The following is a 17,910-nucleotide window of genomic DNA, read 5'->3' on the forward strand; positions in this document are numbered from 1 at the left end:
CAAGTTTTGCAAACTCGCAAAATTAAGACAGAACAGAGACACTAATCTAAAGTATTCACTGGGTGCTCTTTTTGGACGTTAAACTAGTGGTAGTTTCATAATTACCAAGTTGCTGATGCAGTTTTAGAATATAGTGTTGTGTTATGTTCCAACTTGCAAAGCGATCGATGCAACAAGGCATTTGTCTATTCGCTAACTAGTTTACTAGACTCATAAAAACCTAACTGTTGACTAAGTAGTAAGATGAACAGAGCCCCAAAAGTGCACTAAATATAAGAGGTTTTCGTCATAATATATTATGCATTTAAGCATTTTCCGCGACGTTGATTATTCTCAAGATAAACATTATTCTCTCTAGAATTTAGTTTTCTGATTTTTCATTGACTTAACCTTTTGTAATAAAATTGATAAAATTGAACAGAAAATAAAACCTTTTCATTTAGTTCACAACAAGAGACCTTTCAAGTAAATGCGATTGTACCAAAACGTCTTTTGTCAAAGATTTTCTCAAATTTGATTTAAATTTAGAGAAAAAAAACACAAAATGAATAAAACTATAGTATATAAAAAATAACAAGCATATTTTTTTACTTAATTAGAAAATCTTTTATTAAAAACAAGCTTAGATACTATACTATACAGAGTGTTTCACATAACTTTACGAGGCTTGCGCCTAATGTACGCACCCAAATATACAAAAGTCACAGAACACTGGATACAAAAAATACACATTTAATTATGTAATTTTTGGAAACCCATGACAGTAGTTGTCAAACTAATCACTGTTTCATTAATAGTCATAAACTGCAGTTTTTCAGAAACAATTATCATTTGTTCTATTAAAAGATGCCATGAATATGATTGCATCATCTATCTTAATCACTAACTAACTAAAAACGTTGTAATTTCTGAAAGGGTGAACAAACTAGAGAAGATTATCCAATTTTTCAAAATTTGTAATCGAGTTCGTTTCGGAATATGTATTAATGATTGCATCTTACAGGCGCAGGCTTCGTAAAATTACGTGAAACACCCTGTATTATTGAAATTACTTTTTCATATAAAACTAAGTATAGACAACCAGTTATAACTGTAATTTAATAAATTTTGAAAGTGCTCCCTCTGAATCAGTAGTCGAACTGCAAATTACAGAATCCTGCACAGTATAAATTACAAATTTTAGCAAATTTCTGTTATATAACATACAGTATGTTATTTCAAAATGTCAAAATAACCAACGAAAGCATAAATAAAATGTAGTACAAGGTCTTGAAATTACATCGCTAATGAAATTTATCCAATGTTGGTTGTACGTTTTCCCCCATGGCGGCGAGCTTTCCCCCATGTCAAACGTTGCATAACCCCACTTTTGGCTCCGAATTTTATGTTTTCAACAAGAAATATGTCAAGCAAAAGAGATCGAATGGGCAATAGAAAAAAGGGTAATCATGAGAGACCACCTCCCCACTTGAAAGGCAAACAAATTGGCATGTTTTTTGCCCAAAGAAACAAAGAAAGAAATGAGCAAAACAAAAAGAGACCGGTAATTAATTTTTCAATTGTACTATTCCCACCTCACTTTTTTATTCCAGTTGGGCACTATCTTGTTATCAGAATCCAGAAAGAATCAAATTCAAGCAGTATTAAACTCAACGTCATTAAGGAATCTTTTTGTCACTACCAGCGGTACATATGAACATGTTGAAGACTCAGTTTTCAAAAGAAACTTTCTTCGAGTCATTAACGAGACAATTGATGAAAAGTTGCTACAAACGTCTGAAGTTATTGCCGAAGATGCCACATTGAATTTGTCATTATATGAGGAATTTTTGAAAAAGCAATCCAATCCTAAATACGTTGACATGAAAAAGAAACGCAAAAAGTTGCCGGCGTTTAGTATGAAAGAGGAGATTTTGAAAGTCATTGATGAGAATCAAGTTGTGGTGATTAGTGGCGAAACTGGGTGTGGGAAAACGACCCAAGTTGCTCAATTCATCCTTGATGATTTTTTACAAAAAAAGAGAGGTTCAGTTTGTAAGATTTTGTGTACGCAACCACGTCGGATTAGTGCCATTACTGTGGCTCAGAGAGTGGCAGAAGAGCGCGCTGAGAGTCTAGGAAACAGCGTGGGATACCACATTAGGATGGAAAGGTAAAAAATTCGTAAAATCGATTTTGGCGTTTGTAATTAGTGAAATTACAGCCGTTTACCCCGCGATCGGGGCTCCATCTACTTTTGCACAACTGGTGTGGTTCTAAAAATGATGGAATCAGACGCTTCGCTGTCTTGGGTCTCTCATTTGATCCTCGATGAAATTCATGAGCGTGACGTAATGTCTGATTTTATCCTAGCTCTTATTAAGAAAATTAAAGTAAAACGAAGCGACCTTAAAATTATCTTGATGAGTGCTACGCTTAATTCCGAAAAATTCTCAAAGTATTACGACAACGCTCCTCATCTGAATATTCCAGGGTTCACCTATCCTGTCCAAGAATTCTACCTCGAAGATGTCTTACAACGGACCGGTTTTGTGTTTCCACCGACCGGACGTATCAAACAGAAAAAACTCAAAGAATATAGTGATTTCATAGAACCACATGTAAGACAGTTAGAGCGGACAAATCAGTACAGTCGACAAGTTTGCATTCAATTACGCAAACCAGAATCCGAAGACCTCAACCTCGACCTAATCGTCCAACTTGTCGTCGATATTTGCCAAAAAGAGCAAGACAAAGGCGCCATTTTGATTTTTTTAACTGGCTTCCAAGAAATCTCCACTTTGACTCGACTAATATCCGAAAATGGCCATTTTCCGAGTAGTAGATTCCTCATTTTTCCCTTACATTCTCTCATGCCAACGGTGGATCAAAAACAAATTTTTGAGACGCCCCCTCGTGGCATGCGCAAGATCATAATCGCGACGAACATCGCCGAAACGTCGATAACAATCGACGATGTTGTTTACGTCATCGACTGTGGCAAAATCAAAGTTACCAACTTTGACGTCCGAACAAACTCTGATATTTTATCACCGGAATGGGTGTCTTTAGCCAATGCGAATCAACGTAGAGGGCGCGCAGGTCGTGTCAGGCCCGGGATGTGTTTTCATTTGTTCAGCAAGGCTCGCAATATGCTCTTGGAGCAGTACCAACTGCCTGAGATATTAAGGACTCGATTAGAGGATGTTATTCTGACGGCGAAAGTGCTACAATTGGGCAAAGTTGAGCAATTTTTCGCCCAGTTGATTGACTCGCCTGATCCTGAAGCTGTTTCTGTAGCTCTGGAGCTACTAAAACGTATGAATGCGTTGACTGATGATGAGAAATTGACACCGTTGGGGTACCACTTGGCCAAATTGCCCATGTCGCCACAGATGGGCAAAATGATCCTTTTTGGGGCGATTTTCAGCTGTTTGGACCCAATTCTGTCAATCGCTGCCGCTCTTGATTTCAAGGATCCGTTCCAATTGCCGATTGGTAAAGAAAAAGAGGTTAATAATGTAAAACTAGAGTTGTCAAGGGGTATAAAAAGTGATCATTTGTTATTCCACGAGGCTCTGAAAGGGTTTGAGGAGAGTGGAAGTTCGTCTCGGCAGTTTTGTTGGAACTACTTTCTGAGTCACCAAACTTTAAAACAATTGCAAGATATGAAGAAACAATACATGGAGTATTTGTACGAAATGAACTTCGTCCCAAATTCAAATCCGAAATGTCCCGAGTGTAACCTAAATTCGAACAATCTCAGCTTGATCAAGGCTATTATTTGTGCCGGATTGTATCCCAATATTGCCATTTCGACGTAAATATGATTTATTTGTAGTGATTTTTAATTTGTTGTTTTTAGGGTTTTAGGAAAGCCACCTGTTAAGACTCCTGATATGAAACGTTTGAAGCTTCATCCGAAATCAATATTGTCCAGTTGTAAATACTTCGATACAAATATTCTCGTTTATTATAGGAAAATGAAATCGAAGAGCGATTTCATCCACGACGCCTCATTAATTCACCCCTTACCTGTTATATTTTTTGGCGATAAGTTTAATCAGATTTGTGAAGATGGTCGCATTATGATTTCCATTAATCAGAATTTGAGATTTAAGTGTACGGAAAGTACGGCTTCTATCATTAAGGACTTGAGAGATCGGTTCAACTGGTTTTTGGAATATAAAATATCTCATCCGGGACCAGTGATTTGGGGAGGAGATGATGAGACGAAAATTTTAAAGTAAGTCAGTTGAGAAATCGTGTTTTTATGTATATATTTCAATATTTTTTAGTGTCATAATGGAATTGATTACTTGTGAAGACATGGAAGAATACGATGATGATGCATTTGATGACGACTAGAAATGTGTTTTGATAATAATTATTGTTTTCCTTTTTGTAAAGAATTTTATTTATATGTATTTTGATTAATAAATTAATTTCACATTTCTATGATTTTTTTATGACACTATTTTTAAAGCGCTGAATCTTGCGTTCTCTTTTATATAAAAAATAAGAACTAGAAGATTCTTTACAACTAGAAAAAAAGGACCCAGTTTCTTTGTAACAATAAAATGTACAGTACTCCTGGTTGAATAATAAAAAAGTAAAATTTTATGTTAAATAGTACACAGTGTTGTACGTTTTAGAGGCCGGCGCAAAAATAAATATTTCTAGTTAGTAAAAAAAGCGATTGATTGCATGCATTGCATATCTAGAAGATTAAATACATTTCAATTTGATGCTTTGATATCGTTTAAAATTAATTAATTTTGAAAAAAAAAATCCGAAGTTATAGGAATATTGTCTAGATGATAAAATTTAAAAAAATGTGTTAACTTTTAAAATAGAATAGTGCAAAATTTAATAGGATAAGAACATTTTAATATAGAAAATCTATGCATTAGCAGCTTATCAACTCAACATTGGCGAAAAAATAACAGAATTTTCAATACTTACAATAATTACTCAAAATTTATCAAGTTTTGCATTATGTATTTAATTTTAACAATTATCACTAGAAAAATTAAAGGAATTTTATCAAATAGAGAAAGCTCCAATAACTTGATTTTTTTAATTGGTTTTTACAGTCTCACTGTTATACCTCAAAAATTTTGAACAAATTTAAAGCAAAAAATTGAAGTGTATTTAATTCTCTGTCGTTTAGAGTGTCAAGTACTTTTTTTACTCAATTTTTACTCAATATTTATTTTTGCGCCAGCCTTAGGTTAAACTTGGGACCCGTGTAACACAAAATTTAAAAAAATTATCAGATGTTATGAAATATTTTATTTCACTTTTTTGATTACATTATAATCTTTACATTAAATCGAGATAATTTATTTATATTTTCCTTATCAATTTCCACCGATTTTTTTAAATTAAATTGAAATTTTTGTACTTAAAAGAATTAGATATAATAACACGCAATTTGTTTTCTTATGAAACTAGAAATATGGGAAGTTATTTTAATTGTCACTTTTTTTGAAACTGTGCTTTATAGCTTACATTTTTATCAAAAGTTTTTAAAAGCACTATTGGAATGTCAATTTTTCAATTAATTTTGTTGCTGTTTGCCAAAAATGAAAACAAACATATTGTTGTATCTATATTTTATCCAAATATTCGCTTTACAAATATTTGGTTTTCGGGCAGCTATAAAAATTAGGTATGCAAAAACACATTTGACCCCTTTGATAATCTCCCCTTTTGTTGTTATTTGTTTATCAGGGAGCATTGAACTATCAATTTTTTATCAGTCCCGAAAATGTCCCAATCTTCAAAGATCTAAAACAATCATAAAAAGTCTCGTTTCACAATATTTACACGTTGATAAATTTTGACGACCAATCCATCACTACATTAATTTATCGTATACTTATTTGTGTCTTATTAATTGACCTTCAATATTTCTATTTCCGGTATCTTTTTTAAGTTTTGAGTAAATACCGCTCAAAATAAACGTCACTGAATAGGTGTATTTTCGTCCCCGAATTTGATTCATCACTATCATCTGACTTGAACAAAGTCAAAAGTCAATTTGATTTAATTAAAATAAAAATTTTCGCCAAAGTCTGACCTCTGAATTTGATTCTTTTCTTAATCTCTGATATCTGGCAGACTCGACACGTTGGTAAAAATTAATTAAATGTTGTGTTTGGAGGCAACGAACTCGAATAAAAATAATTCCAAGATTAAATTATTTTTGCCTGATATTTTTCAACGAGCTCTTAATAATACGCTGCCAGTTAAATACAGCGACACTATTAATGCAAAAGAGTGTGTGATATATTACGTCATTTGTAGTAAATTACATTAGTTCAGTGGTCACAGTGTTAGAAGTGCAATTTAGAACGGAACAGTGGCCTTCATTTTATGTTTAATTGTTCATTGAACCCCAAAAAACAAACCAAATTGGTTAAGAGCAATTTCGAGTTGGGAAATGCTTTAATGAAATTAACAAAAAAGGCGCAAAAAAGTAAATCTACTTTTAAAAGTTTGTTCTTTTGACTCAAAGTGTGTAGAAGTTTTTGCAAGGGACCAGACTTTGTAAAGCTTCCAATACTTTATATCAACTCTTAATTCAAAGTTTGCATGACATGATACGTTTATTTTCTTTCAAGTTACAGTCTAATTGATTCATACGTAATTATATGAGTTTATGTTTTTCAAGGCTGTGATATGTATAATTTTCTTGATATGAAACAAAAAATTCGATTGAGACATCATTATCTACACCATGTCACTATAGTTGAAAAAATTAAATGCAAAGTGTTGTTAACTAATTCTCTGATTAGAGAAAACAATTGGTCGATTAGTCTTTAGTTCGTTAAATAATTGTTCGATAATTGATCATTTTAATCGATTGAGGCAATTTCACTCTTGTTGTGAAAATAAACTTCAGATACATTTTGTTAAATTTTTACATATTAAAATTATACCACATTTATTTAAAATGCGTACCATTTATAAAGCGTGATTTTTAAAAAACGACCAACGCTGTAGAATTTTTATTTATGGCAAAAATTAAAATAATAAATTAAAGGACTTTTAATACAGGGTGTTTCACATAATTTTACGAGGCCTGCGCCTGTAAGATGCAATCAATAATACATATTCCGATACGAACTCGATTACAAAATTTGAAAAATTGGATAATCTTCTCTAGTTTGTTCATCCTTTCAAAAATTACAACGTTTTTAGTTAGTTAGTGATTAAGATAGATAAACTGAATCACATTCATGCCGTCTCTTGATAGAACAAATGATAATTGTTTGTGAAAAGCTGCAGTTTATGACTATTATGACTATTAATGAAACAGTGATTACTTTGACAACTACTGTCATGGGTTTCCAAAAATTAAATAATTAAATGTGTGTTTTTTGTATCCAGTGTTCTGTGATTTTTGCATATTTGGATGCGTACATTAGGCGCAATCCTCGAAAAGTTATGTGAAACACCCTGTATAGTATAAGCTGACAATTTTAGAATTTTTCTAATTGTTTTGGGCTATAACAACTTTCTAATTTTAAATTGGAATCGATATTTTTTGCTTCATAATTTGGAAGGAATTAATTTTCTTGGTATAGATATGTGCAATATGTTTCGCTTTTTGTAAAAATTATTGTTTAAAAAAATTATCAAAGTTAAAAAAAAATATTAACATTTAATAAAATCTATTTGCAAGGTGTCAAATAAAACAATGCCATTATTATAATGTCAAAAAGCAGCAATAAAATTTCTTTCATCTTTATTGGTAATATTTTATCAATTTTTTTAGAAGAAATAACAATAATAATTACCTATAATCAGAAAAACATCTAATTTAGTGAGATTAATTTATTTTAATATTATTAAGTTATTATTTATTTTGTTTACGTTTAATAAGATTATTGTTAACGTCAATTCTTTTTTCGAATTGAATAATTTTTTAATCAATAATTTTTAGGAAAAATAGAACCACATTGCACATGTTGTCTGTACCAATAATCCAATAATCCAAATTATGAAACAAATATACTATAAGATTTAAAAAAATATATAAAATTGTCAGTGTATACTATACAGGTGTTTCAAAACTCGTGTCTCAGAGAAAAATGTCACATGTAAGGTAAGATACCAGGAACATGGAAAAAATGTTAAAAAAATTCTACCCATAAAAATTTCAAAATTATGGGAGTTTCCACTTTGACTTTATTTAGTTCTGTTGGAAAAATAATTTCTCATGCATGTTTTTTTTTGCTGCATGCTGTTAAAAGAGAAAACAAAGAAGCTGTATTCTAAATTGTAAGTATATTTAACGTTATTTGTGGCTTTTATTGGCAACATTTTTATACCTTTACTAAATAATTATGAAAAAGCATATAGAGGATCATGAGAGAAATATTAAATAGACATAATAAATCTCGAATTAAAAAAAATGTCAAAATTTTTTGACAGTTAAAATTTTGTAAAACTTTTGCCATGTTCCTGGTATCTCACTTGGCACTTTTCTCTGAGGCGCGATTTTTGAAACACCCAGTAGGTGTTGTTAACAACTTTTTACTAAATAGCTAACTAAAGAAATGAGTTCAAATTTAATTTTAAAAAGTTTTTATTTATTAGTAGTCTCGTTAGTAGTTATTACACAGTATTTCGTGTCGGTTATTTAATTTGTCACATTTTCGGTGTAACCTTACAAACCGCGCAAGAAACGTTTGATTGAACATTGTCTCGTGTGTAATTTCACTAGTATCGAGGAAGTTACGTGAACAAAATCATTACAGCAAGCCACCCACCAGCTTTTATTAAATGAGGTTTAATAACAAATCGATAATTACGACACACTTCCACATTGAAGTCAAAAATCTGGTTCTTTTTGTGAATAGGGAACAGTTATAATTGCGATTTTATTTAAATTTTTGCACGTATTAGTCTTAGAGCAATTTTCCGTCTGAAAAATTCTTTGAATAACCCTTTTGACGGAATTCTCAGTGTCATATCGACTGCTTCTGATAAGTTTCGTGTTTCAGAAGTCGGGGAGTCAACGTCCTCGTTCGGGCTTGTGAGCCGAGGGTTGAGTTTCTCGCTGAATTATGTGCCATTTTATTATCGATAAATTTCGTCGGCGGTTAAAAACAGTTAATGGAAAATTTTTGGACCTATGTAGATTTATGAAAATTGCTCCGTTGACCCTGAACTCCTCTCATTCAAAAATTATTCTAATTTCATTCAGATGTTTCCTATTTCCGTTAATAATCCGATTTTGCCTCCCTCGGCTTTCCATTTCAAGGTCAGAGAGCCTCACTCAATCAATACTTTACCCCTATGGCAAACTCACCCTAAGCCAGGAAGTGTTAGAGGGTTAGAAATCAGTTTTTCAGTGAGAAGTGCTCTCCCGAGGGACTACTATTTTCGCCGAATTCCTGGTGCTGAGAAAACGAGACAAAGAACGGGTCAATGACCGAGGATTTTTTAACCTAGACTTCTGGTTAACTAGGAATTTTAAAATATTTAACATTTGTTTTAAAGATACGAATCTTAAGCGAGCAAAAAATTTGTAGGGCGAATTCAAGTAAAAAACTGACGCTGTCAGTGTCAGTTTCTATTCCAGTCAATAAAATGTCTTCGGGAAAATCTAAATTCGTGCAAAATCTAATCGAGAGTGACACTGTAGTCATCTTTTCGAAAAGTTACTGTCCATACTGTCAGTTAACGAAAGAGATCTTCGACGAGATGGACCAGAAATTCACTGTCATCGAACTCGACAACAGGAAAGACTGCGAGGAAATTCAAGAAGTCCTAGGGCAAATGACAGGTGCTCGAACAGTCCCACGCGTTTTCATCAACGGATCGTTTCTCGGAGGAGCTTCTGATATAAAGAAGCTTTATGAAAATGGACAGCTACACAATTATCTCGATTAATCATATTTCTTGCTAATAAACGCTCAAAACAGAAGTCCTTTATTTTCGTGTGGTGATTTAACTCGACATAAATTCAAACAATGATGAATGATTGACATTATGTTAGCATCTTGCACAAGAACCATTTCTGACCCGATTTTCAAATGAAATGCGTGTTAAAATTGAATTTGCCTGGATTGAACTGATGAACCGCAATTTAGGACAGGTGTCAGATTGAATTCTTACAAAGTGGTTAAATTTAGAATAAAATGTAATAAAAATGAAGATAATGGAAAGTGGATGGTTTATAGAATTGCTAAATTGGCTTCCAGTTTCCGGAAAAAGAATGACAGTGATAAATTCAATGAAGCTTAATTTGGCATTTTATATTCTCAGTTTTATGCAGGGTGTCGTAACTAAAATTTGCACCCCTAAAATCTCCGATTTCGTCCAAGTTTGACCTGTTTCAATATTTTTTTTAAACTTGGACGAAATTGAGGATTTTAGGAGGTGCAAATTTTAGTTATGACACCCTGCATAAAACTGATAATATAAAATGCCAAATTAAGCTTTACGATTTTTTTTATCAGTTGTATGTTGTAAGTACATTAATAAAATTTGGTAAATAATTAGCTAAAAGTGTCACCATCAATATATAAAAAAATTAAAGTCGTATCTTTTATAATTTGTTAGGTGTCTGTAGTTAAACTTAAAACAGCACTTATTCGCAGAGCGCCACCTTAAGACACCCTGTATGCGTTTCTTATTCAATTTACTACTTCATATTTATTTAATCAATCAATAATCAGTTTAATCAAATTCTTATGTGTTTGACTAAACTAAACACACACGTACTGCATTAGTGATCACGTGAAGAGCTGTCATGTAAAAATAGAGACAAATTTCCTTTTTTTTGTGTTTTACTTTTTTAATAATTTTATTTGATTTGTAACTATTTAAAAAGAAATGCGCTAATTATAAAGAATATTAGTTATAATGATAGCATAAAAATTAAATAAAAACAATTATTTCATATTAAATAATTACTTTGTTTTGTTAGTAATTTTTTATCTAAGTTTTTTATAGTTAAAAAAAATATGATCAGAACATATCTACATACATGTATCAGTTTTGATAAAGTGGATCAAATGGATTTTTTGGGACAATTAGTTCAAAATACAGTAGAACCTCGCTAGAATGAGAATTGAACGAAACAAAAGTTTAACTTTTTATAAATGGTTTTTATTATAAAGAAACATACGAAAATTAATCTTACAAATTTGCTACTTTACTTATCTACTGATAAATCAATGTCGCACTCGCTAAAATTCTGCTTATATGTTTCCTTTATAAAAAATGATTTTTTTTTTCTTTGATGACAATTTTTTATTCTGTAGACTCTAAAAGAAAAATATTGCATCAGAGTAATTACATGTTTTCTAGATAATTTTTAAAAGCTACACACTTATTTTAATTTAAAATAAAATTCACAATACTGATTATCGGTATGAAAAAAAAAATGCTTGTTACATTCGACGGTTAGAAACAATTTATTCGAGAGAGAAATTTTTAGAAAGAACATTATCGAAGGGTAGAGGACTAACTAATTTACTAGCGATAGCCTATTTTTAGTCATAAAAGAGATTCTCTATAATGTAATATTTTTGTGTTAAAAGAATCTTGGTTTAAAAAGGGAAAATAATGGAAAAAGGGAGAAAAGTTAACACAAATTTGCAGCAAAAGGTGGCCAAAAAAGCGAACATCACCGATCACAGAGAGAAATGAAAACGTGTAGTAATGAAATGTTTGTGGAATGGCAAACATACTGAAAAAATGAAAATGTTTAGAAAATAAATTGACAAATTTTAGCAATAAATTTTCAATTACTAATGTTTTTTAATTGCTTGTAAAGTAATAAAATAATAATTTAATCACAAAACCGTATCGTTACGACAATTATTCATCAAACGATAACGCAGAAGTGAAACAACTTAATTATCTGTTTTTTAGCGATAAATTAGAAAATAAAAATAACATGGTCGCTTAATATTTCATTTGCAACATTTTTGAGCAAATACTGGTTCTAATAGACATCACACATCAAAGTATTTCAAGCAAATACTGGTTCTAATAGATAAATAATTTAGGTAAGGTAGATATTACCTTTTGCTGATTTTATCTAACATAATAATTTATGACAACTTTTCCTTCAAATACTTGCATACATTTTTTGCCACATTCTATTTTGCACATATCCAATCTCTCATAAGAATAAATAAAACGGTTTTTAATAATTTAGAGATGGGTTTGTATTGATTCGAATAATATTTGTCTTCTAGAACAAATATTAAGCTTGATGGACTTGAGTAACAGCCCCTGCGAGTCTATTTTCTATTCATCGGTTCCTTTTTTGTTGGTTGCTTTCTTTTTGTTGTGCTGCTGAAATTGGGGATTTTAAGGATTACCTCTCTTATGGCTTTTATGTTTTTGATTTCTATTGGCATAATATTGAGTTTTTATCCGAAAATGAAATGAATGAAATAAAATAAAACAAATATGATATAATAAATATGATATAAATATGATATAAATAAATTCAAAATAAAATAAAATGTATTATAGTATTCCTTAAAGAATTAAGGTTTCATAGAACTGGATTATATCAAGATTGTTTTTGAGGAATTTGGCCACCAAAGCTCCAATTTATCAAAGAGTGGAAAGCTAGCAGAAGCATTCAGAACGTTTGTACCCTCACCATATATAGAGATGCGACTATAGAGACTGGGAAGATAATAAAACCTTCGGGCAGTTTTTAAATACCTGACCCGAATAAACCGGCGACTATGATTTGTGAATAAATTTGTGGTGGGTAAAAAGGGTAATTTCCAGCAGCCTATAGGGTCAACTATGTTTATGAGAAGGAAAGAAGTCGATATGAGAATGACAGCAGGTGTGGGGTAAACATTCGACGAACGGAGAAACAAGTGAGGGCGGTCGCGGCGACAAGTGCCTACACTATCCACAGCCGCTGCGATCGGTTCAGTTTCAGTTCGGTCGCGAGTTTAGGAGGTAGTGCGAGACGATCGCAGTCGGCGGTGCACGTGTTGATACACGGTGGTAATAATAAGAATGCACATTATCGAATAACATTCGAATGGATAAATAACATGACTGCTTGCGACTGGATGTGTTTGTGAGGATTTTGCAAAATTGTGTTCAAAGTGGGGGCCAGTAGTTGCCATGATTATATCAAAAGATCTGTTTCTGCTGGGAGACCAAGACTACTTGAGACTCCCCAATAAGGACGAGAAAAGGCCAACTATGATAAGACCTGCCGTTAAACCGCAAAGGTAATTCGCGGGGGTCGTTCACCCTGTATAGTACCAAAAACGTCGGTACTTTCGGACCAACGAATGAATGAGTTGGCTGCGAACACGCACTATTTTTAAATATTCCATTGGGGTTTGTGATGAGTACGGAGCTATTTTCTAGCTGTCATTTTCAAACATGAATAGAATTTGTTTTATTTTTATCGAGGAACGAAAATATGTCACCATTTGTATTGCTAACAACAGTTGCATTTGCATTAAATTCGACAATCAGCAAGTCGACCGCAGCCAATGGGCGATCTAAATTTTAAACAAATGACTCCTTTCCGACTAGACATCTATTTTGTGTAACCCCAAAGGGACCTGTTTATTATTTTCCAATAATTTATTACTTCTATTGTATTTTTATCAGAGTGATTTATTGTTATAATAATGGAGTGAACTTTCTTGAACAAATTCCATTGCCGTCAAACTTCCGTACGTTTCATATTCATAAAATATGTTAATGGCCACACATTCAATGTTTCGAATTTTACAATATTCGCCAATTTGAAATTTAAATTTTTATTTGATTGGAGACGGTTATAACAAATTTATCACCGAAAAAAATATGTAACGTTATAAAGCCCAAAATTACCATTACACCTGTTGGATTCGTCAGATTTGAAAAAAATTAGAACCGGTCTTTTTGATTAAAATTAATATTCGGAAAGACTTAAGAAAGTTGCGCCTCGTCGTCGTCTTTATTTAAATTTGTGCAATCCAGATGTATGTAGCTCGAAACTAGTTTAACAACTTCTTCCGTTTATTTAAGTTATCTAAAAGACCTTTCCTTATTGTCTAAATGTTGCCTCAGCTTGATTTTTGGTATTTGAAGGTAACAATTGTTTTTTCCTTATCATTTATCTGTGTTTATACTTCACAGATGCAAACAGTGTTCCATTTCGAAAATTAGCAGGTCGTAAATGCAGCATTCCCGTCTTTATCTGCGACCCTTCCAGTGTAACAATTTTGCAAGATTTATGTTGATTATATTGCTTGTACAACAGTTTTCCATCCTGGTACTTTATCGTCTATTTTGATTTATTCCGCAATCAAAATTAATTTTTTCGCAGACGCTCCCAGTCGTAAATCCACCATAAAATCTCTAACGGTTTTATTTTATTCTAATTAGCTCGTGCGGAAAAGTGAATATATGTCAAAATTCGCAATCTCAGATCTAGAGAATTTAAACTGCTCCTGGAATGTGAGGTTATCGTCCACCCCGTGTATTTAAATAAGGATGTTGAAGGACTAAAATAAATGCTGCCACTTGACCACCTGTCCGATTTGTTTAAATCTTGCAATAACGGGGGTCATACTTAATTAATTTATCGCGAAGGGCATCAGCGAGGGTCATGTTTTTTGTTTTATACTGTCATGGAATTATTTCTATGAGATTGTTGTACATTGACCGAACAGGGAAATTGGTCGAAATTTTTCGCGGAATTGCCGGAAAACCCGCGCCTAGTACGGTTCTGTCCGCGTATAATTGCGATAAACTGACACACATGCGGTTTTAGGTCAATGCACTTTATCATATACACAAATGATATTCACATAACAAACTTGCAAAACTGCTACCATATATTTTTTCTTTCCAATATTTAGACTGGTGGCTTGAAACACATCCTTACCAAGCCAAATATTTGGATCTCTTCGTACTTCTGACAGACTTTATTATTTCCTTCACTTATCTCTCAGTAATTTCCAAATGCATTTTGTTTGCTACCTTAATGACTTTGTTACATTTATTTTCGTGCTTCAATGATAAGTGCTATTATTTAATGTTTAGACAGGATGAAACTTTTCATGTTTCGTGTTTGTGGAGAGTGCTTTTAATCGACAATTTGTCTCCTACACCCACGTGTTGCTCAAAACCTTGCCAAAGTCCGTAAAAAGACAAAAACGAGATGGCTCGGATTATAATTAGAAAGCAGTGGCGGCGAACGTCTTCATCCACCTTAATTCTTCAGGCATTTAAAGGACCGTCTGTTAGAAACGGAGTCGCGCTTCAGATACTGTAATTACCAACGACAATTAGAAACTGTTTTTTCACCTTGAAACGAAAATAGAGTTGAAAACAATAAGGTAATTTGTTGTGGGCGTCTAGTCGTTAAGGGTTATAACTTTCAAATTTTCTTAAAATTACGTGTATTTCTCGTTTTTTAAATCCTCCATTCTCTACCAAGAAACTGTTTTCACTCTTTTAACTAATATTTTAGCTTTTATGGTTCTTGGTCTTTTACTTTTTTAAAGAACACAATAAATTTTAATGTAAAGTTTTATTTTTTAAAGAACCAAAACTAGTGGCTTATTTTGTACACCACTAACTTGTGAAGGTATTTTGGAGTAATTTTGGACGAAAAACAAACATAAAATCTTTATTTACAGATTAATTTCTATTATAAGCGTTATAAAATCTCAGTCTAAACTCAATAATGTCTCGATTTATGTAAATGTTTAAATTCTTAAATTAAATCATAATTTGCAAGTTGTATAATTTAATGTTATAATGGTATATCTGTCTAGATTTGCTGTTTTCATATTTCTTAGTCAAAACACCTTTAAGTTAAGCATCGGTGATTCATTCCTCATTAAGCATTTTTTTCATCTCCTTGGGAAACAGTGTTTGCAGATTACTTTTAATAAAATAATTTATTATTCAAACTCATTACTACATTGTATACATGTGTATAATTATTCCAAGACATTTTTGAAGGACAACCAATGGTTAGTTTAAGCAGTTTTTTGTATAAACATTCTTGTAGTTTTTTTTTTTTTAAATGTATATTAAAGTCTCAAATAGCAATCCCAGACTTTGCCATTAATTTCCAATGCTGAAAATGGAGTTAAGCAACTACTATTCAATAGATAGTTCTAGACTTGTCTCTACTTAGAAGTTCTACCTATATGTATTTATTTCACTTTGCGGAGTAATCTCGTGAAGACACAAGGTATGTGGGAATTTATCTTTCGTCAAGTTTTGGATAACTGCGATAAAACTTATTGATCTAAAACTTTGTTTTCATATTTCATGGTGACTGGTGCTAAGCAGTTGGTTCAAATACGAAATTATAAACAATTAATATGTTAATTGGGCAAGTCAGTGATGAAATCAATCAATAGGTGGTGAAGCAACGTGGAAATAAATTAGTAATTATAAAACGAGTAATTAGTTATTCTGATTCAAAGATATGACGGTAAATTCGGGAGAAAACAGTTGCAAATAAGAATGGCAACATGCACCGTTAGTGTTGGTGTAGATAACTCTTTCAAAATTGGAACAAGCGGAAATATGCAAATGCGAAATGTCAACGTATTTTTTAAAATAGTTGCAACGGCTATTAACCAGCTTTCTCGGTTCGCACAATTTATGATATCTTATAGAGTCGCCACCTACACATCTAGTTATAAACAAATTTCTTCCGTTCTCTCTTCGAAATAAAAAATCCAACTGGATTTAATAAGCACACAGGAGGGATTGAGTCGCGGAATTTAGTTTATGAAAATATGATACCTAGTGTGTTATACAACGTTTTTTTCACGTCTGGTTCAAATATACATTCGACAAACTCGTTTCGCACTTTGCTTTCGGCTGGGCGAATTAGTCATAAGTTTAAATCCTTGATGTCGAACTGCACCTGTAATAATATTAATTATCATATAACAAAAATGAGTAATTATGTTTTTTAACCTCAAAAATAATTCCAATGTTTTTTAAAAATAACGAAAAATGTTAAGGTTTCGTTCATTAACACGTCGCGAACCAGACACCTTAAAATTTTGCTTTTATTTTGGTAATAATTAACAGCAATTATTTAAATAATTGCATTGAAATAACAAAAAGCAGCTATCTACAAGCTTCGAAATCCTAATTAGAACTTAGCATTTATGTGATTGTAAAAAAAAGAAAGTTGATCCAAAATCGAGGATCGTTGAACTTTAATTTTTTCGTGTCTTGTTATCATGAAGGACGTGCGCAAGTTTTTAGTTGCCACACGTGATACCCTAAAACGTCAATTTATTATAAGGTTTATCTTGCCGACGTCGCATTATCCACTACCTTGTTTTGTATTCTTCTAAGCGCCAGGTCATGACCTCAGATGAGGCACCTTCGACTTTAATGGAGTTTTACCAAACACTAATTTTAACTTTCCTCAAACAAAGGGCGAACTTTAATCAAAACGCGATTTTTTCTGCCTGAAATTCTTCATTTTCACGCCATTTAACAATAGTTTGTTAACCAGAAAGAAATACCACAAGAAATCGAACGATAGGCATGGGTGGTCCCACGTGTGCACAACACTTTCTTCTCCTCATCATTACTAAACGCACAAGAAATCTGACAAATTTAGACCCGACTTTAAACATTTTTTCCAACGGATTTCAAACAAGTTTCAAAAATGTTTTGTCACTGTCTGGTTTGTGGCTTGAGTAAGCTCTAGAACCACGGCTAAGTAACTACTAATAATCCTTTAATGCCAGTCATCTCACTGAATACACAATTTAATGTAACGGTAATAGTACGTCTTGCTTCTTTGAGGCTAATAGAATAAATAACTCGGCGGCGGGTGGTAATAACCGATTTGTTCGGTTAAACTGGCTGTTTTTCAGCGAAAAATCATAAAAGTAGAGGATTTTCCATTAGGTTGTTCCACGTTGTTTTTAATGG

The 17,910-nt window shown here is 32.3% G+C and overlaps 3 protein-coding genes across 6 annotated transcripts in view; all 3 read left to right on the top strand.

The window, feature by feature from the left end:
• The first annotated feature begins 1,265 nt into the window (after positions 1-1,265).
• Positions 1,266-4,433, top strand: LOC123016388 (ATP-dependent DNA/RNA helicase DHX36). The gene is made up of 5 exons (XM_044416751.1): positions 1,266-1,543; positions 1,593-2,152; positions 2,204-3,799; positions 3,845-4,225; positions 4,278-4,433. Exons 1-5 carry the CDS (start codon positions 1,301-1,303, stop codon positions 4,345-4,347), a joined length of 2,850 nt encoding a protein of 949 aa, XP_044272686.1. The 5' UTR covers positions 1,266-1,300; the 3' UTR covers positions 4,348-4,433.
• Positions 4,434-9,532: 5,099 nt separating this feature from the next.
• On the top strand, positions 9,533-10,174 carry LOC123003773 (glutaredoxin-C4-like). Its single transcript, XM_044396760.1, has one exon. It carries the CDS (start codon positions 9,586-9,588, stop codon positions 9,886-9,888), a length of 303 nt encoding a protein of 100 aa, XP_044252695.1. The 5' UTR covers positions 9,533-9,585; the 3' UTR covers positions 9,889-10,174.
• A 2,719-nt stretch (positions 10,175-12,893) lies between these two features.
• The window catches only part of LOC123004478 (ABC transporter G family member 14), a 44,979-nt gene continuing 39,962 nt past the window's right edge, over positions 12,894-17,910 (top strand). For 3 of the 4 annotated variants that reach the window (XM_044397787.1, XM_044397784.1, XM_044397785.1), the window contains exon 1: positions 12,894-13,217. Coding sequence is in view for 2 of the 4 variants with exons in the window: in XM_044397784.1 (XP_044253719.1) it covers positions 13,108-13,217 (110 nt within the window). In the remaining 2 variants the exon portion in view is untranslated. The remainder of the gene's footprint in view (positions 13,218-17,910) is intronic. The other variant, XM_044397786.1, reaches the window with a different exon arrangement.

The sequence above is a fragment of the Tribolium madens genome, unplaced genomic scaffold (genome assembly GCF_015345945.1).
Source record: "Tribolium madens isolate multiple individuals breed KSU strain unplaced genomic scaffold, Tmad_KSU_1.1 Scaffold_1;HRSCAF=32;Tcas5.2_LG8, whole genome shotgun sequence".
Classification (NCBI taxonomy): Eukaryota; Metazoa; Arthropoda; class Insecta; order Coleoptera; family Tenebrionidae; genus Tribolium; species Tribolium madens.